General features: G+C 51.9%; 2 protein-coding genes across 2 annotated transcripts; both read right to left on the bottom strand.

Moving 5' to 3' along the window:
* Positions 1 to 3,140: 3,140 nt before the first annotated feature.
* Positions 3,141 to 15,244, bottom strand: LOC115401793 (NACHT, LRR and PYD domains-containing protein 3-like). The gene is made up of 8 exons (XM_030110120.1): positions 15,122 to 15,244; positions 14,690 to 14,979; positions 9,690 to 11,475; positions 9,436 to 9,609; positions 5,636 to 5,809; positions 5,382 to 5,555; positions 4,334 to 4,380; positions 3,141 to 4,185 (listed from the first exon to the last, which is right to left on the bottom strand). Exons 2-8 carry the CDS (start codon positions 14,964 to 14,966, stop codon positions 3,644 to 3,646), a joined length of 3,174 nt encoding a protein of 1,057 aa, XP_029965980.1. The 5' UTR covers positions 14,967 to 14,979; positions 15,122 to 15,244; the 3' UTR covers positions 3,141 to 3,643.
* Positions 15,245 to 20,926: 5,682 nt separating this feature from the next.
* Positions 20,927 to 21,766, bottom strand: LOC115402246 (claudin-20-like). The gene has a single exon (XM_030110760.1). It carries the CDS (start codon positions 21,755 to 21,757, stop codon positions 20,927 to 20,929), a length of 831 nt encoding a protein of 276 aa, XP_029966620.1. The 5' UTR covers positions 21,758 to 21,766.
* Between the last annotated feature and the right edge of the window lie 295 nt (positions 21,767 to 22,061).

Below are 22,061 nucleotides of genomic sequence, written 5' to 3'. Positions count from 1 at the left end.
CTGTGATGTAGAGCGGTGCCTGGCCGTGCAGAGCTCTGTATGTAACCACAAGGATTTATATTGTATTCGAGACTTAATGGGGAGCCAGTGAAGAGCAGATAAGATTGGAGTTATGTGGGACCTCCTGGGAGTCCTGGTCAGCAGTCTGGCAGCAGCGTTTTGGACCACTTGCAGGCGATCCAAAGATGTTTTGCTGACACAGGTAAACAGCGAGTTGCAGTAATCCAGGCGTGATGATACAAACGCATGGATAAGGATCTCCATCTCAGCTTGAGACACAATGGGCCTCAGTTTGGCTATGTTCCTCAACTGGAAAAAGCAAGAACGGATCAGAACTTTCACATGTTGATCCAGAGTCAGAGCGTGGTCTACAGTGACACCTAGAATTTTAACGGAGGGTTTAATCATGGAGGTATGGAGACATAAACCATCTTTGATCCGAGGCACAAGACTGGGAGGAGCAGAGATAAGAAATTCAGTTTTATCAGAGTTTAGCTGCAGAAAGTTACTAGCCATCCAGTATAGATGGAGGATGGAGGATAGATGGAGGATGGAGGATAGATGGAGGGTGGAGGATAGATGGATGATAGATGGAGGGTACAGGATAGATGGAGGGCAAAAGACAATGGAGGTTTGAAGGTTTTAGGGTGGAGGGTTTCTCGATGGAGGGTGGAGATTTGAGGATGGAGAATGAAGGGTTGAGGATGGAGGGTTTGTGGGTGGAGGATGGAGGGTGGAGGATTTGTGGGTGGAGCATAGAGGGTGGAGGATTTGTGGGTGGAGAGTAGAGGTTTGAGGATAGAGGATGAAGGGCTGAGGATGGAGGGTTCTGGATGGAGGGTGGAGGTTTGTGGGTGGAGGGTGGTGTAGCTGTGCTGCAGCCTCACAGCGGTTCCTGACCGACGTTCCTGAGTCTCCAGACTTCATCAACTGATCGTACTGATTGGTGTCCAGGAAAGCCTCCACCTGTGATTGGTCCATAATGCAGACAAGAAGAATCTCCATCACCACAGCTCTGATACAGGCTAGCAATGCTAGCATTGCTAATGCTAGCATTGCTAATTTAATGCTAATGTTGGCGCTGGAGTCCAGCCTGACTGCTTCCATTTCATCTTCAATTAGCAACTGATATCTAGCATGTTGTGGGATTACCTTCAGATAAAGCTCAAAAAAGTGTGTGTGTGTGTGTTCTTGTACATGCCCAAAAGTAAGGACCAACATTCGTATTTCACCAACAGAGTGAGGACATTTTTGCCGGTCCTCACTTTTCAAAAGGCCTTTTTTGGCCTTTTAGAGGGTTAAGACTTGGTTTTTGATTTAGGGTTACAGTTGGGTTTAGGTTAGGTTTAGGGCATAGGTTAGGGTTAGGCATTTATTTTTGATGGTTAGGGTAAGGGGCTAGGAAATGCATTATGTCAATGAGTGTCCTCACAACGATCTAAGTACAAACGTGTGTGTGTGTGTGTGTGTGTGTGTGTGTGTGTGTGTGTGTGTGTGTGTGTGTGTGTGTGTGTGTGTGTGTCTAAACCCAGCAGCTGCTTCAGACTTCACCTGTATATTGAAGAAGCAGCTCCACCTGCTGGACGAAGAGATTAACCTTTAACCTCCGCCCTAACACACACTCGCACGCGCGCACACACTTACACACACACACACAGACACACACACTGAAAACAGGATTATGATGAACTGTTACATCAACATGTCAAAGATCGTGAGAACAAAGCTGCCGAAGAATAAATTAATTTTAAACAAAATTGTATAGAAAATATTTAAACTCTGTTTTCATGACAATCTGACTTCTTCAGTTCATTAAATAAAAACAGGTTCCACTTTGTGATTTTATAAAACCTTTATTCAATCTGCAGCAAACAAAGAAATGTGCTTTAATCCATCTGCAGTGAAGCGAAGCTCAAAAGAAAGACAAACCATGAAACCCTCCAGCGGGAGGCGCCAGAGAGCCACACAGCTGTTCAATCAGCTGACTGGTAGAGGAATGCTAACCGGCAGCTAGCTAGCGAGCGGAGGAGCTGGACAGTCCTCAGTCCGTCCTCAGAATCAGGACGTGTCGACCTGACGATCCTGTGAAACGTTAGCATGGCGCTAACTCCAGCCGGCGCCGCAGACTCCGCCCCCTTCATGCCAACACACACTGATCACAGTCGGATCTGAAGGGAAGAAACCTGCATTTTGTTCAAGGTGCAACTTGATAGAAATTTATGAGAATTTGGTCATTTATTCTTTGTGCCTGCCTCTGGCGAGGCGCCAGCCGGGCCTCGTTCAGGGTTTACATTTTATTATTCTTCTGATGCCAAAACTCTGCCGGATAACTAGCCTGGCATCGTTTGGGACAGCAGCACAAAATGCACATCAAAACGTGTGGAAAATTCCAGGAATGGTCTTCTGTGACTTTTCTCAGCATTTCAGCGAAAGAATTATGAGACAATTGACAAAAACCAGGAAGTTTTTTCCCATGTATTCCAGATGAGAATACATGGGATTCATGTATTCCAAAAAACACAAAAATCATCCCCAAGCAACTCCACGGTGAGTCGCCATACTTTCACACAGAGATGTCATTAAAATATCAAAATGTAGGCATTTTGGTCCTCTATCTAGATGTGAAAAGCTCATTTTAATAAGTTCAACCAAATTTAAACTGTGAGCTTTAAAGTATGGTGAGAATTTCAGCCATTTCTGGCGTTTATAATGGGTGTGTATTGGAGAGGCCAGAGTAATAGAGTGGCAGTTAGAGTGAGAGACACTTAAAAAGTTTTTTCTCTCATCCCCACAGCCACATTCCTGGATCAGTCTTAACAAATAATATATCAAAACGTAGGTAGTTTCCTTGTGATTCTCGCAATGCATTCATTTCCTCTCCATCTCAAACGGTTCTCTCTGCAGATGCATTTGTTTGAGGAGAGTGCAGGATTTTCTCCCATCCGCTTCAATGCATTTTGGAGAGAGATTTTATCGCCTGAATCCAAAACTTCACTCATGTTCACACACTCGCTGAGGCTGAATGGATGATCCTGCAGACATGAAATTTTCAGGATAAATCCATGAAAGGCTTGTGACTCACATAGTGCAAAAAAAAAAAAAAAAAAAAAAAAAATCAATTTCGCCTCTCGGTTGTCGAACGCCATTTCTTCAACCATGCCCACTGCATGAAAAACTGCTGAATCACTGTCCTGGCTGCTGAGTGGAGCTGGTTTCCATGGCAACAGAGCAGCTGCAGACTGTCATGGCTGCTCTCAGCTCAGAGGTCATAGTGGATATGGAGGAGTTATACAAACACACACACACACACACACACACACACACACACACACACACACACACACAGCAGTGGGCAGCAGCTGGCAGGCACAAAGTAACATTTTTCTATAATTTTCTAGCTTACTATAAAATGATTAAAACAATTGTCTCCTGTTCTTGAATAAACATCCCTTTAAACATTCTGTCCTCTCCATCAATAATGTCTGGGTCAAGTTTTGGATAAAGACTGAGACGTACGGTGGTGTACAGGGGTGCGTACAGGGGTGGGGGTGGGGTACAGGGGTACGTGGGTGGTTACAGGCTGCGGGGGTAGGGGGTACGGGCGGGGTGGTCCCCTCAGAGACATAGACAGAGACCTTCCATCCTACAGAGGGCACAGTCTCACTGAGTGCCCAAAGGACCAGAGTCCAAATCCAGCAGTCAGGGGTTTGGTGAAGGTGGTGTTGAAGGTGTAGAGGTGGATCAGAGAGTCAGAGGAGACTCTGAAGAAGGACAGAGAGCCAGCAGAAAAATCCACATACACTCCTACTCTACCAGAGGAGGAGGAGGAGGAGGAGGAGACGGAGGTCACTCTGTTGTCGTGGCAGACGGAGTAACCTTCATTGGAGCAGTTCAGGCTCCAGGACTGACGGTTCCATCCAAACACGCAGTCCTTCCTGTCCCCCCTCCGCCCAATCCCCCTGTAGCTCACCGACACACAGGCACCTCCAGCCCACTCCACCTCCCAGTAGCTCCGCCCGCTCAGGACTTCCTCACACAGCAGCTGGGGGCAGCCCGAGTCCTGGAATCGGTCCGGGTGATCCGGATACAGCTGCTTCTGCTCCACGTGGGTCACCTTCCCATCGCTGAGGGACGCTTCAAGCTCCCTGCTCATGGAGTTCATGTCCAGCTGAAGTTTCGAGAAATCTGACAGAGAGAAAGAAGAGTCCTGATCTGCATTCCTTCTCTCTGGACTTCCTGACATACAGAGAAAGTTTCACTTCCTGTCAGTAATGTTTGAATGAATCAAGATCTTTGACTGAAAGACAGACGGACAACGACCAGTCAAACTTACACTTCCTGAGACCAGGTTTTAACCACCGCATTCCATCCGGCTCCACCCTGCAGGAAGACGGGCAGTCAGAGGGCTTTTCTCTCAAACATGACACCTTCTGGCAGTCATGTGGCTGTCGCCGGTAGCCTAGCCGCCAGCTAGCTAGTGTAACCACTGAACGGGCTTTGTTCTAAACCAAACTAACCAAACTAAACCAAACTAAACTAAAATAAACCAAACCAAACTACACTAAACTAAACCAAACCAAACTACACTAAACAAAATTAAACTAAACCAAACTAAATTAAACTAAACTAAACTATACTAACTAAATACTAGTTTAAACAGTAAAGTATCCACAAAGCTGCCCTAGGAGCTAGAATGCTGTGGGAAGTACGGTGCACTGAGCCCTGTCCTCTAATGTCTGAATGTTTAGTCCGTTCATTGCTTTTCAACTGTTGTCCCTCCCCTTCAAGGGGGAGTCTTCTCCAGTTTCAGTTGCTGACTCCACTATTACGAGGGCCTACGAACAAGCTCCGTCCGGACCGGGAGGACACTCCTGTCGGTCCTGCCCGTGGACTGGTTTCGGTTCTACTGCTGGGATCCGTGGTTCTTGTGCTGGACCGTCCAACGGACTGTCCTCAACATTGTCCTAGGCTTTACTTCTTATTGTCTCATGCTAGCTGTTGCCAAAGCTGTCCGTCCCTGGGAGAGGGATCCCTCCATACTGTGGTTCTCCCCAAGATCTCTTCTTTTCCCACTGGGTTTTTGGAGTTTTTTCTTGCCGGATGTGAGGGTCGAAGGCGGTGGTTGCTTCGTTTTGTCTCGCTACTGTAAATATTGACATATTACCATTATGCGTATTCACTGTTTTTATTTTTACCGACCAATGTAACATCTTGAAGCCCTCTGAGGGAACTGTTGTTGTGATACTGGGCTATACAAAAATAAATTGATTGATTGATTGGATTGATGGTTTTGAAATCTAAAGTCGGCATGGGAGCCAGGCGGCATCCAGAATCACCAAACCACACAGGACAACAGGACTGCTCCTGGTGTGTGTTCATACCTGAGAGTGTCCAGACTGCACTGTGTATCCTCCACTGCAGCAAACAGCTTCTCCACTCCTGAGGCTCCTGGATGGTTGTAGCTCAGGTCCAGCTCTCTCAGATGGGAGGACTTGGAGCTCACAGCTGAGACCAGAGAAGCACAGCCTTCCTCTGAGACCAGACACCCTGACAGACTGGAGGCACAAACATGGCATCAAGTCAAGCAGGAAGAAGGAAGATCCTCCACATGATCAAGCAGCAGCTGGATCCTGACCTGAGAGCTTCCAGTTGACAGTGAAGACTCTCCAGTCCAGAAGACAGTAGCTTCACTCCTGAGTCCAGCAGGTCGTTGTTACTCATGTCCAGATGTGTCAGACTGGAGGACTGAGAGCTGAGGACTGAGGACAGAGCTCCACAGCTTCTCTCTGACAGACCACAGCTGCTCAGCCTGGAGAAGAACCAACAACCGATAGCACTTTTTTAAATTAAGACGATATGTTGGACAATGTTGCACAAGACCGAATTAAATGTCGACCTCTTCTTTATCAAGAGCTCTGAAATTTTCCAGGCTTTAACTTTCCATCCATCCATCCATCCATCTTCCACCACTTATCCGGGGCCGGGTCGCGGGGGCAGCAGTCTCAGCAGAGACGCCCAGACTTCCTGTCCCCAGACTCTTCCTCCAGCGCTTCCGGGAGGATCCCAAGGCGTTCCCAGGCCAGCCGAGAGACATAGTCTCTCCAGCATGTCCTGGGTCTTCCCCGGGGTCTCCTCCCGGTGGAACATGCCCGGAACACCTCCCCAGGGAGGCATCCAGGAGGCATCCTAAAGAGGTGCTGAGCCTCCTCAGCTGCTCCTCTGGATGTAGAGGAGTAGCGGCTCTACTCCGAGCTCCTCCCTGGTGACTGAGCTCCTCCCCCTGTCTCTAAGGGAGTCCAGCCCCCCTACGGAGGAAGCTCATTTCAGCCGCTTGTATCCGGGATCTTGTCCTTTCGGTCATGACCCAAAGCTCATGACCACAGGTGAAGGTGGGCACGTAGATTGACCGTAAATCGAGAGCTTCGCCTTTCGGCTCAGCTCCTTCTTCACCACGACGGACCGATACAATGACCGCATCACTGCAGACGCTGCACCGATCCGCCTGTCAATCTCACCTCCATCCGTCCCCCACTCGTAAGCAAGACCCCAAGATACTTGAACTTCTCCACGTCGACCAGAGTCTCCTCACCGACTTGGAGAGGACAGACCACCTTCTTGATCCAGGACCAGGGACCATGGCCTCGGATTTGGAGGTGCTGATCCTCATCCGTGTCGCTTCACACTCGGCTGCGAACCGCCCCAGAGCATAGTGGTCCAGGCTCCATGAAGCCAACAGGACAACATCATCTGCAAAAAGCAAAGATGAAATCCTGTGGTCTCTGACCTCTTCTCCGGAACAGAACCGGTCACAGAACCGGTCACAAAGGGCAGCCCTGCCGGAGTCCAACATGCATCGGGAACAAGTCCGACTTACTGCTGGCAATGCGGAACAGACTCCTTCTCTGGTCATACAGAGACCGGACGGCTCTTAACAAGGGGCCCCGGACTCCGTATTTCCTAAGCACCCTCTACAAGGCACCACGAGGGACGAACACCTTCTCCAAGTCCACAAAACACATGTGAACTGGTCGGGCGAACTCCCACAAACCCTCAAGCACCCTATGGAGGGTCTAAAGTTGATCCAGGGTTCCAGGACCAGAATGAAAACTGCATTGTTCCTCCTGAATCCGAGGTTCGACTATCGGTTGAATCCTCCTCTCCGGTACCTGGAATAGACTTTCCCAGAGAGGCTGAGGAGTGTGATCCCCCTGTAGTTGAAGCACACCCTCCGGTCCCCCTTTTTAAAAAGGGGGACCACCACCCCGGTCTGTCAATCCAGAGGCACCGTCCTCGACCGCCATGCGATGTTGCAGAGACGTGTCAACCAAGACAGTCCCTGCACATCGAGAGACTTAAGGTACTCAGGCCGAATCTCGTCCACCTGGACACCTGGTGCCTTGCCACCAAGGAGCTCACCGACCACCTCGGTGACTTCGGCTTGGGTGATGGACGAGTTCACCTCTGAGACCTCAGTCCACCTCTGAGACCTCAGTCCACCTCTGAGACCTCAGTCTCTGTTTCCTCCAGGGAAGACGTGGCGACGGGATTGAGGAGGTCCTCGAAGTATTCCTTCCACCATCCTATGATATCCCCAGTTGAGGTCAGCAACTCTCCTCCTCCACTGTAAACGGTGTTCTAGAACTGCTTTCCCCTCCTGAGGTGCCGGACGGTTTGCCAGAATTTCTTTGAGGCTGACCGGTAGTCCTTCTCCATGGCCTCCTGAACTCCTCCCAGACCCAAGTTTTTGCCTCCACAACCACTCGGGCTGCGGTTCGCTTGGCCTGCCGGTACCAGTCAGCTGCTTCTGGAGTCCCATAAGCCAACATGGCTCGGTAGGACTCCAGCATGAAGACAGCCGTTACTTCCGGTGTCCACCACCGGGTTCGGGGGTTGCCGCCATGACAGGCACCGGAGACCTTATGACCACAGCTCCGAGCTTCTGCTTTGACAATGGAGGTGGAGAACATGGTCCACTCAATGTCCCCAGCCTCCCTCGGTATATGAAAGAAGCTCTCCCGGAGGTGGGAGTTGAAAACCATGCTGACAGAGGGTTCCACCAGACGTTCCCAGCAGACCCTCACAACACGTTTGGGTCTGCCAAGTCTGTCCGGTTTCCTCCTCTGCCAGCGAATCCAACTCACCACCAGGTGGAGATCGGTTGACAGCTCTGCCCCTTTCTTCACCCGAGTGTCCAAAACACGCAGCCGGAGATCAGATGACACGACAACGAAGTTGATCATCGACCTCCGACCTAGAGTGTCCTGGTGCCATGTGCACTGATGGACACCCCTGTGCTCGAACATGGTGTTTGTTATGGACAAATTGTGGCTAGCACAGAAGTCCAATAACAAAACACCTCTCGAGTTCAGATCCAAGAGGCCGTGTGTCCCAATCACCCCCCTCCAGGTCTCATTGTCGCTGCCCACGTGAGCGTTGAAGTCCCCCAGTAGAACAATGGAGTCCGCAGTTGGAGCACTGTCCAGCATCCCTCCCAGGGACTACAAGGCCGGGTACTCTGCACTGCTGTTCGGCCCGTAGGCCAAAACAACAGTGAGGCACCTGTCCCTGACCCAAAGGTGCAGGGATGCGACACTCTCGTTCACTGGGGTGAACTCCAACACATGGCGGCTGAGCTGTGGGGCTGTAAGCAAACCCACTCCAGCCCGCCGCCTCTCACCGTGGGCAACGCCAGAAAAGTGGAGAGTCCAGGCCTACTCAAGAGGTTGGGTTCCAGAGCCCAGGCGGTGTGTGGAGGTGAACCCGACTATATCTAGCCGGTACCTCTCACCCTCCCTAACAAGGTCAGGCTCCTTCCCCCCAACGAAGTGACATTCCATGTCCCTAGAGCTAGTCTCTGTATCGGAGGATCAGGTCGCCGGGCACCCTTCCGTCGGCTGTCACCCAATCCACATTGCACCCGGCCCCTACAGTTCCTTCGGTTGGTGGTGGGCCCACGTTGTCCCTTTTGGACCCCGTGGGCAAAGGCGTGGCCACCAGGGGCTCGATTGCGAGCCCCAACCCCAGGCCTGGCTCCAGGCTGGCGCCCTGGCTGCGCCATACCGGGCAACATCACAGTCCTGGATTTAAACTTCTTCATAGGGGCTTTTGACCTGTCCTTAGTCAGGCCTATCACCCAGGACCTGTTTGCCATGGGAGACCCTACCAGGGGCATAAAGCCTCCGACAACATAGCTCCTGGGATTATGCTCAAACTCCCCCACCACTTTAAGGTGGCAGGTCAGGGGGAGCATAGTGACAGTATCGTCAGCCAATCAGGCTTTGAAGAGTGATTGACAGCAGAGTCTCTACTAGTGGTCCAGGGGGCGGGGCCTTTCAAATGAGCTTCCTGCTGTTACTGCTGGCCCTGAATCAAACACCACCGCATGCTACAGTCGATTTACAGATGATGTTGGAAAGTGAGAGTGTAGATCCTGACCTGAGAGTGTTCAGTTTCCAGCGAGGACTCTCCAGTCCAGAAGACAGTAGCTTCACTCCTGAGTCCTGCAGCTGGTTGTTACTCAGGTCCAGATGTGTCAGATTGGAGGACTGAGAGCTGAGGACTGAGGACAGAGCTCCACAGCTTCTCTCTGACAGACCACAGCTGCTCAGCCTGGAGAAGAACCAACAATGAAAACCAGATCAATGTTTCTCCTGGACTCAGTTCTACAGATTTGTTCTTAAACCACGTACAGAGCTTTGCTGGAGGCTTTGACCACTGGCAGCAGCTTGAGAAGAGCTTCCTCTGAAGCAGAGTACTTCTTCAGGTCAAACTCCTTCAGATCTTCTTCTGATGACAGTAAGATGAAGACCAGAGCTGACCACTGAGCAGGAGACAGTCCATCTGTGGACAGACGTCCTGATCTCAGGGACTGTTGGATCTCCTCCACCAGAGAACCATCATTCAGTTCATTCAGACAGTGGAACAGATTGATGCTTCTCTCTGCAGACAGACCCCCACTCAGCTTCTCCTTGATGTACTGGACTGTTTTCTTATTGGTCTGTGAGCTACTTCCTGTCTGTTTCAGCAGACCTCGAAGGAGACTCTGATTGGTTGGCAGTGAAAGACCCAGGAGGAAGCGGAGGAACAAGTCCAGGTGTCCATTTGGACTCTTCAAGGCCTCGTCCACTGCTCTCTGATGGAGAAGGTGGAGAGGTTTCCAAATATTTGACCTCCTGGAGGTTTGCTGTTGTTCTTCCAGCAGGTTGATTCCAGACTTGATGAAGGTCTGATGGACATGAAGAGCAGCCAGAAACTCCTGAAGGCTCAGATGGATGAAGCAGAACACCTTGTCCTGGTACAGGCCACTCTCCTCTCTGAAGACCTGGGTCAACATTCCTGAGTACTGTGAGGCTGCTGTGAGATCGATGCCACACTCTGCCAGGTCGGGTTCATAGAAGATCAGGTTTCCTTTCTGCAGCTCCTCAAAAGCCAGTTTTCCCAGAGACGCCATCATCTCCCTGCTCTCTGGACTCCAGGGTGGATCTGTGGCAGCTCCTCCATCATACTTGACCTTCTTGAGTTTGGCCTGGACCACCAGGTGGTGGATGTACATCTGGGTCAGGGTCTTGGGCAGCTCTCCTCCCTCTCTGCTCTTCAACACCTTCTCCAGAACTGTAGCCGTGATCCAGCAGAAGACCGGGATGTGGCACATGATGTGGAGGCTCCTGGAGGTCTGGACGTGGGAGATGATCCTGCTGGCCTGCTCCTCCTTTCTGAACCTCCTCCTGAAGTACTCCTCCTTCTGGGGGTCGGTGAACCCTCGGACCTCTGTCACCCTGTCCACACAGTCAGCAGGGATCTGATTGGCTGCTGCAGGTCGGGTGGTGATCCAGAGGCGAGCAGAGGGAAGCAGTTTCCCCCTGATGAGGCTTGTCAGCAGAACATCCACTGAGCTGCACTCTGTAACTTCAGTCAGGAAGTCAGTGTGCTGGAAGTCCAGAGGGAGTCGACACTCATCCAGACCGTCCAAGATGAAGACCACCTGGAAGTCTTCAAAGCTCCAGATTCCTGCTTTTTTGGTTTCAGTGAAGAAGTGATGAACAAGTCCCACCAAGCTGAACTTCTTCCCCTTCAGCACATTCAGCTCTCTGAAGGAGAATGGAAATGTGAAGTGGACGTCCTGGTTGGTTTTGTCTTCAGCCCAGTCCAGAGTGAACTTCTGAGTCAGGACCGTTTTCCCAATGCCAGCCACTCCCTTTGTCAGCACTCTTCTGATGGGTTTAGATCTTCCAGGTGAGGCTTTAAAGATGTCTTCTAGTCTGATGCTTGTTCCTTCTCTGTCTGCTGTCCTGGAAGCTGCTTCAATCTGTCGGACCTCATGTTCCTGGTTGACCTCGGCAGCCCCTCCCTCTGTGATGTGGAGCTCTGTGTAGATCTGGTTCAGGGGGGTTGAGTTGCCCATTTTAGCAATGCCTTCGGACACGGACTGAAACTTCAGGTTGGACTTGAGAGTATCCTGACAGCTCTTCAATATTTCTGAGGAATTAAGTGACAAAAATACATTAAAGGTGCAATAAGTTGAATTCCACAACATTACCCCCCTCCCCCAGGATCAGGAACCAGGAAGTAGTGAAAAGTTACAGTATCAACGGAAAAAGTAGTGGCATGTTATGTCAACCAAAAAGTCCTGAGGGGTTACAGGAGCCAGGAATTAGTAGTGGGCTACAGGTACCAGTAAGTAGTGATGGGTGAGAGGAACCAGGAAGTAGGGAGGGGCTAAAGGAATCATCACATAGGGATGGGCTACAAGAACTAGGAAGGAGTGGCGGGTTACAGGAATCAAGAAGGAGTAATGGCATCAGGAAAAAGGAAGTTAGTGATGGGCTACAGGAACCAGGAAGTAGTGAAGGGCTACAGGAACCAGGAAGTAGTGACAGACTACAGGAAGCAGGAAGAAGGGATGGGCTACAGGAACCAGTGAGCAGTGATGGGGTACAGGAACCAGGAAGTAGGGAGAGAATACAGGAACAAGGAGGTAGTGATGGACTACAGGAACCAGAAAGTAGTGACGAGCTACAGGTAGCAGGAAGTAGTGATGGACTACAGGAACCAGGAAACAGTGACGAGCTACAGGCAGCAGGAAGTAGTGACGGGCACAGGAAGCAGAAAGTTTTTTTGTTTGTTTGTTTGTTTTGAGATTATAGAATACAAACAGTAAAAACAAATATCAAACATTTAGACAGACACACACCATTCACACGTTATAGTCTTCAGGAGTGTCCAATTTTAATGCCAGGTGAGAAAATATTAAACAAAAATAACAACGTTCATAATAAAATAGAATGACAACAATAAGCAAAGGAAACAACAAACAAGGGATTTACTGATCCATCAGATCGGTGCAGAACTTCTCCATTAAAGCCATTGTCTTTACAGCATCTGAGTTTTCAATGTTAGCAATGCTTTTCATGTAAAGCTTTAGTTCTTCTAGAAAGTGGTTCCAGTCTGGTTTCATTTTGTGGATATGTAATCTCCCCAGCATTATTATTAGCTGGGTTAACAAGGTTGTTTCCTTATTTTGGCGGAAGTTGTTGCTGAAAAGAATTTGGAAACAGAAAGTAGTGATGGGCCACAAGAAGCAGGAAGTAGGGACAAGTTACATCAACCAGGAAGTAGGGACAGGTTCATTCAAGCAAGAAGTTGGGATGGGCAACAGGAAACAGGAAGTAGGGACGGGCTACAAGAACCAGGATGTAGTGATGGGCGAAAGGAACCAGGAAGCAGGGATGGGCTACAAAAACCAGAAAGTAGGGATGGACGACAAAAAGTATGAAGTAGTGATGGACTACAGGAAGCAGGAAGTAGTGATGGGTTACATCAACCAGGATGTAGGGATGGGCTACAGGAACTAGGAAATTGGGGCAGGCTACAGAAACCAGGATATAGTGACCAGTGTTGGTAATAACAGCGTTAGAGTATAACAGCGTTAGTTGCGGCATTAATTTTTTCAGTAACGAATAATGTAATAAATTACTTTTCCCATTGTTGCACCGCCGTTACTGTTGCTGAGAATATGAAGTGGTGATTTACTACAATTAGGCTGAATGAAGCGCAAGTGTCAGCATTTGGCCTCACATCAGCTGCCTTGAGAGCAGGGAGGAGGGAGGGAGAGGGGAGGGGGTGATGATTTTTGGCTGGTGGGCGGATCATGCCCTACTCACATGTCTCACTCACTGCACAGGCTGACTGGTAAACACAAGACAGAGACAATGGTATCAGAGACGGGCTATAGGAACCAAGAAGTAGAGACAGGCTACAAGAACCAGGATGAAGTGATAGGCGAACAGAACCAGGAAGTAGGGGTGGGCTATAGGTACCAGGAAGTAGAGACGGGCTACAAGAACCAGGATCTAGTGAGGGCCGAAAGGCATAAAGGAGTAGGGACGGGCTACAGAAACCAGGAAATAGAGACGAACGACAAACAGTACGAAGTAGAGATAGACTTCAGGAAGCAGGAAGTAGGGACAGGCTACAAGAACCAGGATGTCATGACTATCTAAAGGAACCAGACTATCTAAAGGAAATAGTAACGGATTGCAGGAACAAGGAACTAGGAAGTATATCCAGCTGCAGACCGCAGACCCATGTAACGCTACAGAACACGCCCACTGTGACGGTTAGGGTTAGGGATGATAACATGATTCCTTCACGTCTTCACTTCCGCTATACTTGCCGCCATGGGCATGTTTTGTAGGGGCGTGTTTTGTGGGGCCTGTGGTCTGCAGCTGGACCCTTCTCGGAACTAGGGATGGGTGACAGGAAGCAGGAAGTAGAGACAGGTAACAGGAAGCAGGAAGTAATTAATTAATTAATTAGAGCAGAAGGGCAAAAGCTCGCTTGATCTTGATTTTCAGTATGAGTACAGACCGTAAAAGTGGGGCCTCACGATCCTTCTGACTTTTTGGGTTTTAAGCAGGAGGTGTCAGAAAAGTTACCACAGGGAGAACTGGCTTGTGGCGGCCCAGCGTTCATAGCGACGTCGCTTTTTGATCCTTCGATGTCGGCTCTTCCTATCATACCTATCTCAGACCGTCGTGAGACAGGTTAGTTTTACCCTGCTGATGATGTGTTGTTGCAATAGAGACACAATGTGTTGTTAGAGACAGGTAACAGGAAGCAGGAAGTAGTGATGGGTTACAGTAACCAGGAAGGAGTAATGGGCTACAAGAACCACGAAGTAGTGATTGCCTGAAGGAACCAGGAAGTAGTGATGGATTCAAGGAAGCAGGAAGTAGTGACAGTTTACAGGGACAAGGAAGTGTTGAGGGGCTACAGGATGCAGGAAATAGTGAAAGGGTGCAGGAACCAGGAAGTAGTAATGGGCTACAGGAACCAGAAAGTAGGGACGCGCTACAGGAACTAGAATGTAGACATGGGTTAAAGCAATGAGGAAGTAGTGAAAGGTTACAATAACCAGGAAGTAGGGATGGGGTACAGGATCCAGGAAGTAGTGATGGACTACAGGAACCAGGAAGTAGGGATGGGTTACAGGAAGAAGGAAGTCGTGATGGGGTACAGACACCAGTAAGTATGGATCTGATAAAGGAACCAGGAAGTAGGGTCCCGTTTTATTTTTTTAATCAACACACAGTGTCGATGTTTTTCTGCAAGGCTCCTGCTCAGCGTTGACGCTTCCATTTGCTGGAGCAGATTCAGACTTCTTTGTGGTCTTTAAGGCACCAGGACTCACCTTGAGGAGCCCAGGTGGATTCTGGGATGTTGTCCAGCAGACCCGTCATGTTCATCTTGGTGAGAACCGTTCTGGTGACGGACAGAGCGCGAGTGCTGTAGCACTGCAGCATCCTGTCCACCGTGTCGGTCCGGTCCGACGACTCCAGGCTGCTCTTGCTGACTGGCTTCACGCCTTCAAGGACGCCGTTCTGACTCAAATACCACTTGAACCTTTTGAAGTCTTCATCCCTCAGGTTCTCCAGAGTTCCCAGGAGGATTTCTGGAGGGGAACTCATCTTCGATCCTGACCTGAAAAACAGCAAACAAGAACATCGAGGAACTGTGGTTCTGTGAGTGTTTTCAGGCAGAACCAGTTCAGTCCGGGTCTACATGTTCATCTGAAGGATGAAGTGAATGGAAGCAGCTGTCAGTGGTTCTCTAAGGTTCTCACCTGCTGGACCGTCTTCCCGTTCTCTGTCCTTCCGTCTGTCGTCCAAACCTCTTCACAGCTCAGACCGGACTGGGCGGGGGCGTCATGGGCGGAGGCTCGCTCTGATATGGGCTTCAGGGAAATCACGTGTTCTGCAGACAGGTGGAGGGGTGAGGGGTGGAGGGGGGGCGACGTGCACGCTCGCTGATGTGGTCTGCCTCATGTGGCTTTCACTCAGACGAACACACAGAGTTCACCCTGCAACAGCGTTCTCAGCTCCACCTGGACGGAGCTTCAGGCAACAGAAGCCGACTCCAGAGTCACAGATCTACATTCTCAGATCTCTGATCAGTCATCGATCACCTCGCTCCACTCCGTCATTCTGAATGAGAGAAAACAATTCTGAAGCTGCAAACGAGCGAAAGCCGAACAACCGGGAAGGCCTCCTGAGTCTGTGTGTGTGTGTGTGTGTGTGTGTGTGTGTGTGTGTGTGTGTGTGTGTGTGTGTGTGTGTGAGATAAGGAAGGAGAAGTGAAACAGGAAGTCTGGTCTGCTTGACATGACTGAACTTACAAACCAACAGAAGTTCAGACAAAGTTCAGACATAACATCCCCAGACTGTGTTGTCCAATGTGTGTGTGTGTGTGTGTGTGTGTGTGTGTGTGTGTTTGTGTGTTTGTGTTTGTGTTGTTGATTCATCTGTTTCTGTCTGCATTGAGAAGCGTTTTTCCTGAGAGTGATTGACAGTTCAGTCGGAGGAGGAGGAGAGAGAGAGAGAGAGTGTGTGGGTGGATGGGTGGGGTGTGTGTGTGTGTGTGTGTGTGTGAGGGGGGGGGGGGGTCGTAGAGGGCGGGGGATGCTGGGGGAGGCGTGTTCATTCAGCCATGCTGAGACGATAATGGGAAAGTAAATAACATCATTAGCTCTTTATGCTTTGACGCCCCTGTGGGGCCCCAGCGCACACACACACACACACACACACACACACACACACACACACACAGCCTGACACCCCCATGGCCCCCGACAGTCTTTGGAACAACTGAAAATCAAACTCATTCAAATGGCTTTGAAGGTTGTCTTCTGGTCCCAGTCCAGGTCCTGGTCCAGGTCCAGGTCAGCTCAGGCGAGCAGGGGCCTCAGTGGTTCTTGATCTGTGGAACATGCTAGAACGTCCTGATCACTCATTCTGCAATTCTACAGTTTCATTCAGCAGACGCTTTTGTCCAAAGCGACGTCCAACACAAGCAAGAATACAGACATAAGAAAGAAAGAAACCATCAGTAAATGCTTCAACTGCTTCAAGTGCGATTGGTCGAGGGAGCTGCCATCAAGTTGCAGAAGAGGAGCCACTACCCCCCCCCTCTTTTTTTGTTTTTTTTTTGTTTTTGTGTGAACTTAGTCAGTGGTACATACAGTAAGTGCTGGGTTTTAGACCCTAGGGAAAAAAAAAAAAAAAAAAAAAAAAGAGGGGGGGGGTAGTGGCTCCTCTTCTGCAACTTGATGGCAGCTCCCTCGACCAATCGCACTTGAAGCAGTTGAAGCATTTACTGATGGTTTCTTTCTTTCTTATGTCTGTATTCTTGCTTGTGTTGTACGTCGCTTTGGACAAAAGCGTCTGCTGAATGAAATTGTAGAATTGCAGAATGAGTGGACCACCTGACCTATTGTTCCCCAAAGATGGGGTCGGATTAAGACCCTAGGTGTTCTCTGAATAATTGAGTCTTCAATTGTCTCTTGAAAGTAGAAAGGGACTTGGTAGAACCACAGTCTGGGAGTTCGTTCCACCATTTGGGAACAACAGAGGAGAAGAGTCTGGCTGGAGGTTTAGAGCCGAGCTGGGCTGGAAGCTCCAGACGTCTCTCACATGCAGAGCGAAGAGGGCGTGAAGGAGAGTAGACCTGGATCAGGGAGTCCAGGTCGGCCGGAGCCGTTCTTGTAAGCGTTTTGTAAGCCAGGAGGAGAGATTTGAATTTGATCCTGGCTGCAACTGGAAGCCAGTGAAGGGAGATGAACAGGGGAGGACCTGAGCTCTGTGGGCTGGTTGAAGACCAGACCTGCTGCATTCTGGATCATCTGTAGAGGTTTGACTGGACCTGCAGGGAGACCCGCCAGAAGAGAGTTGCAGTAGTCAATGCGTGACACCACGAGAGCCTGGACCAGAAGCTGTGTGGCCTGTTGGGTCAGGAAGGGTCTGATCTTCCTGATGTTGTAGAGGGCATAACGACAAGACCCAGAAACTGAGGCCACGTGAACCTTAAAGGTCAGCAGGTCATCCATCATGACACCCAGGTTTCTGGTTGAGTTAGTGGCACAAAGAGGCTGGAGTGAAGTTGGACACTGATCTGAGGCTGGACAGATGGACAAGCTGGACAGACCATGAGTTCAGTCTTAGACAGATTTAGCTGAAGGTGGCGTTCCTTCATCCAGGTGGAGATATCAGCCAGACATGCTGATATCCAGCTGAGACTGTGGTGTCATCAGGTGGAAAAGAGAGGAAGAGCTGAGTGTCGTCAGCATACAGTGGTAGGAGAAGCCATGGGAGCGAATCACTGCACCAGGTGAGGTGGTGTACAGAGAGAAGAGTAAGGGGCCAAGCACCGACCCCTGAGGGACCCCTGTTGATGGGCCATGTGACTTGGACACCTCCCTCACCATGACACTCTGAAAGATCTGCCTGTGAGGTGGACTTGAACCACAACAGGACGGAACCTGAGATGCCGAGGTCAGAGAGTGGAGAGGAGGATTTGATGGTTCACGGTGTCAAAGGCAGCAGACAAGTCCAGCAGCAGGAGGACAGAGGACTGTCCAGCAGCAGGAGGACAGAGGACGGACCAGCAGCAGGAGGACAGAGGACTGTCCAGCAGCAGGAGGACAGAGGACTGACCAGCAGCAGGAGGACAGAGGACTGTCCAGCAGCAGGAGGACAGAGGACTGTCCAGCAGCAGGAGGACAGAGGACTGTCCAGCAGCAGGAGGACAGAGGACTGACCAGCAGCAGGAGGACAGAGGACTGTCCAGCAGCAGGAGGACAGAGGACGGACCAGAGACTCTGGGACTGACAGGAGTGCAGTCTCGGTGGAGTGGTCTCATCTGAAGCCTGACTGAAAAGGGTCCAGCAGGTTCTGGTTCTACAGGTGTTCAGAGTCTTGGTTAAATACTGAGCCTCCAGTATTTGGCAGGAATGGTAGAAGTGAGACTGGCCTGTAGTTTTCAACCTGGGCTGGGTTGAGATGAGGCTTTTTTAGCAGTGGGGGACGCGAGCTTGTTTAAAAGTAACAGGAAAAATGCCGGTTTCCAGGGAGGAATTGACAATGTGCGTGACTGCAGGTTTGATTATGGGCAAGATGGTCTGCAGAATGCTGGTGGGTGTTGGATCCAGAGGACATGTTGTAGGTTTAGGGCTCAGAAGAAGTCTGGAGACCTCATCCTCACTCAGAGGAGCAAACGAGCAGAGAGAAGGAGCAGTGGTGGGTTTGAGCTGACTGGGCCGGTCCGGCTCAGAGAACTGGTTCTGACTGCAGCCACCTTTTCAATGGAAAAGGAGGCGAACATGTCAGGATCAGCTCAGTGGACGGCTGAGCAGCTGGAGGAGGAAGCAGGGAGTTGAACGCCATAAACAGTTTTCTGGAATCAGAAGCTGCACAGATCCGGTTCTGATAAAAAGCTTTCTTTGCGGACTGCAGGCGGGAGGTAAAGGAAGCAAGTTTCTGTTTGTATGAGGACCAATCAGCAGCTCGTGGGATTTACGCCACTTTCTTTCTGCTGCCCTGAGTCCAGCTCTTTGTTCTCTCAGAACTTCTGAGAGCCATGGACCGTTTTTTCTTGGATGGGTTCGACACCCGGGGGCAGAGTTTGTCCAAAGAGGACCAGAGAGGACCAGAGTGTTTCTGTAGCCTCGTTAACAGGAAGTGATGAGAAGTGAGAGTAGTCCGGCAGGACAGAGCTGAGCTGCTGTGAGGGACTTCAGGGTTCTGGAAGGAGACCATCTGTGTCGGGGTCTGCAATGGCAGAAAGGCAGCCGCAAAGTTTACCAAGAGATGGTCAGATAGGTGTAGTGGAGTAACCGTCACCTCTGCTGTGGAGCAGTTACGAGTCAGCACCAGGTCCAGGATTTTGCCAGCTTTGTGGGGGGGGGGGGGCGGAGCCCGTACCCGAGCAAAGGAAGCCATCAGTGCCAGAAAGTCCTGAGCCTAACGTGAATGTTCATGTCTCCATGACAACCAGTGGTGTGACATCATCAGGGATGTCAGAGAGTAACATGTCCATTTCAGAGACAAAGCCGTCCAGAACGCCCCCTGGTGGGCGGTACACAACCAGAACATGCTTTGATGGGAGTAGTGACCGTTAGAGCGTGATATTCAAACGTTGTGTTGTTGTTCGACGGGCGCAGTGAGATGGACCAGTTGTCCGAAATGAGAATGCCAGCACCGCCTCCTCGGCCAGCAGAGCGAGGGGCGTGGCTTAACGTAGCACCGCCTCCTGGGCCGGTAGAGCGAGGGGCGTGGCTTAACGTAGCACCGCCTCCTCGGCCAGCAGAGCGAGGGGCGTGGCTTAACGTAGCACCGCCTCCTGGGCCGGTAGAGCGAGGGGCGTGGCTTAACGTAGCACCGCCTCCTCGGCCAGCAGAGCGAGGGGCGTGGCTTAACGTAGCACCGCCTCCTCGGCCAGCAGAGCGAGGGGCGTGGCTTAACGTAGCACCACCTCCTAGGCCAGCAGAGCGAGGGGCGTGGCTTAACGTAGCACCGCCTCCTCGGCCAGCAGAGCGAGGGGCGTGGCTTAACGTAGCGGACGCAGAGAGTGCGGCTGTGTAGCTGAGTTTTCTGGGCGGATCCATGTCTCAGTCAGGGCGAGGACCTGAATGTCTGAAAAATCATACCAACAAGATTTCTTTCCAACTTTTATTTGAAATGAAACAAAGATGTAAACAGAGCGTGAACATAGATCCTGACAGTCCAGATCCAGAACCTCGTGTCTTCTGGTCCTTCACAGGTTTCTTTTTCAGGACAGAACAGCTGCTCAATACTCTGTGTGTGTGTGAGTGTGTGCGTGCGTGCGTGCGTGCGTGCGCGTGTGTGTGTGTGTTTTGGTTACAGGCAGTTTTTTTATTGCTGTTTCTGCAGAGTGTTCTGTCCGTCCTTCCTGATTCCTCGCTGCTCCATCAAGGTGGCGGGTGAAGGCGGTTGGAGGCGGTTGGAGGCGGTTGGAGACGCGGCAGGTGGGGATTTGGACCGGGGCGGTTCACCTGTCAAACGGTAGTGCAGGTGTCCTGAGGCCAGTTCAGGGAGGACAGGAGGACAGAAGCTGGCCTGATGTTGACTTTCAGTCTGAGTGGGGTGGAAGGGGGGCCTCATGATCCTCCTGACTCTCTGGGTTCTGAGCAGGAGGCGTCAGAAAGGTTCATTGGGTGGGGTCATTGGGCGGCTGGTGGGGTCATTGGGTGGCTGGTGGGGTCATTGAGCAGTTGGTGGGGTCATTGGGTGGTTGGTGGGGTCATTGGGTGGTTGGTGGGGTCATTGGGTGGCTGGTGGGGTCATTGGGTGGTTGGTGGGGTCATTGGGTGGTTGGTGGGGTCATTGAGCGGTTGGTGGGGTCATTGGGTGGTTGGTGGGGTCATTGGGTGGTTGGTGGGGTCATTGGGCGGCTGGTGGGGTCATTGGGTGGTTGGTGGGGTCATTGGGTGGTTGGTGGGGTCATTGGGTGGCTGGTGGGGTCATTGAGCGGTTGGTGGGGTCATTGGACAGTTGGGGACGGAGGGCGATGGAGGGCATCATTGAGTGGTGAGAGGTGGAGGTCAGCTGTGGCGGGCAGCATTGGGCGGCGGTGGTCAGACGTATTCCCGAAGACTGTAGTTGTCTCTCAGCTCTTGGCGCCCCATCAGTTGTGGCCCCGCCCCCTGTGGCCCCGCCCCCTCTGGTCTCATTACGTCCGTCTGTAGCCTCACGCTCCGATTTGTCCTTGCTTTGGGCGCCGCTGGGGCCGAGGGAGGGGCCTGGGCTGGGGGAGGGGCCTGGGCTGGGGGAGGGGCCGGGGGTGGGGCAACAGGGGCCTGGGCCCTTTCCGGCCTCTCGCTCCCGTTTCCGGGACAGGACATGCAGAAGATGACGCCGGCGGCCAGCAGGAAGCCCGCGGAGACGAAGGTCAGGCCCAGGGCGCCGCCGGGCTCGAACCTGCCGCCGTCCGGCGGGTCGGCGGTCAGGAAGGCGGCGACGACCTCAACGGTGAACCAGGAGGCCGCCACCAGGCAGAGGAGGCCGGCCAGCGCGAAGCAGCCGCCCGCCGCCGCTGCCGTCCGGGCCTTGGCGCGGCGACCGCCACCCCAGCGGGTGCACCTGAGCCCCAGCGCCGCCAGGCAGAGCCCGACGGCCGCCAGCGGGCAGCTGAGCGCCGTGGCGGCGCGCGCCGTCTGCAGGTGGGCCGGCAGCGACAGCGGCGAGCGCTTGGCGCCGCAGCTGAAGGCGCCCGGGCCGAACCACACGCAGTCCATCCACAGGCCCCGCATGCGCCACACCGGCGGCCCCGCCCCCGGCCACGCCCCTGGCCCCGGCCACGCCCCCGCGCTCACCTGCCAGTTCGGCAGCAGCGTTGCGGCGGCCGCTCCCAGCAGGCCGAGCAGCGCCAGGATGAAGGCCAGGACCTGCAGGGCCGCCGGCAGCATGGCTCCTCCTCCGCCTCTTCCTCCTCCTCCTCCTCCTCCTCCTCCTCCGCCTCTTCCTCCTCCTCCTCTTCCTCCTCCTCCTCCTCCTCCTCTTCCTCCTCGCTGTTGTTGAGCTGCAGTGAGACGAGAAACAAGCGGTGAGCTGAAGCGTGTCGGACCCACAGCTGAGGAGCTGATTACTCTGCAGCTGATGATCTCTGACACTCAATTATAGGCTTTTAAAGCTGAGGAGGCCCCCAGAGAGGAGGAGGAGGAGGAGGAGCGAGAGGAGGAGGAAGAGCAGGAGGAGGAGGAAGAGGAGGAG

The sequence above is a fragment of the Salarias fasciatus genome, chromosome 15 (genome assembly GCF_902148845.1).
Source record: "Salarias fasciatus chromosome 15, fSalaFa1.1, whole genome shotgun sequence".
Taxonomy (NCBI): domain Eukaryota; kingdom Metazoa; phylum Chordata; class Actinopteri; order Blenniiformes; family Blenniidae; genus Salarias; species Salarias fasciatus.
Note: the sequence above shows the minus strand (reverse complement) of the source record. Positions and strands in the feature narration are given on the sequence as shown.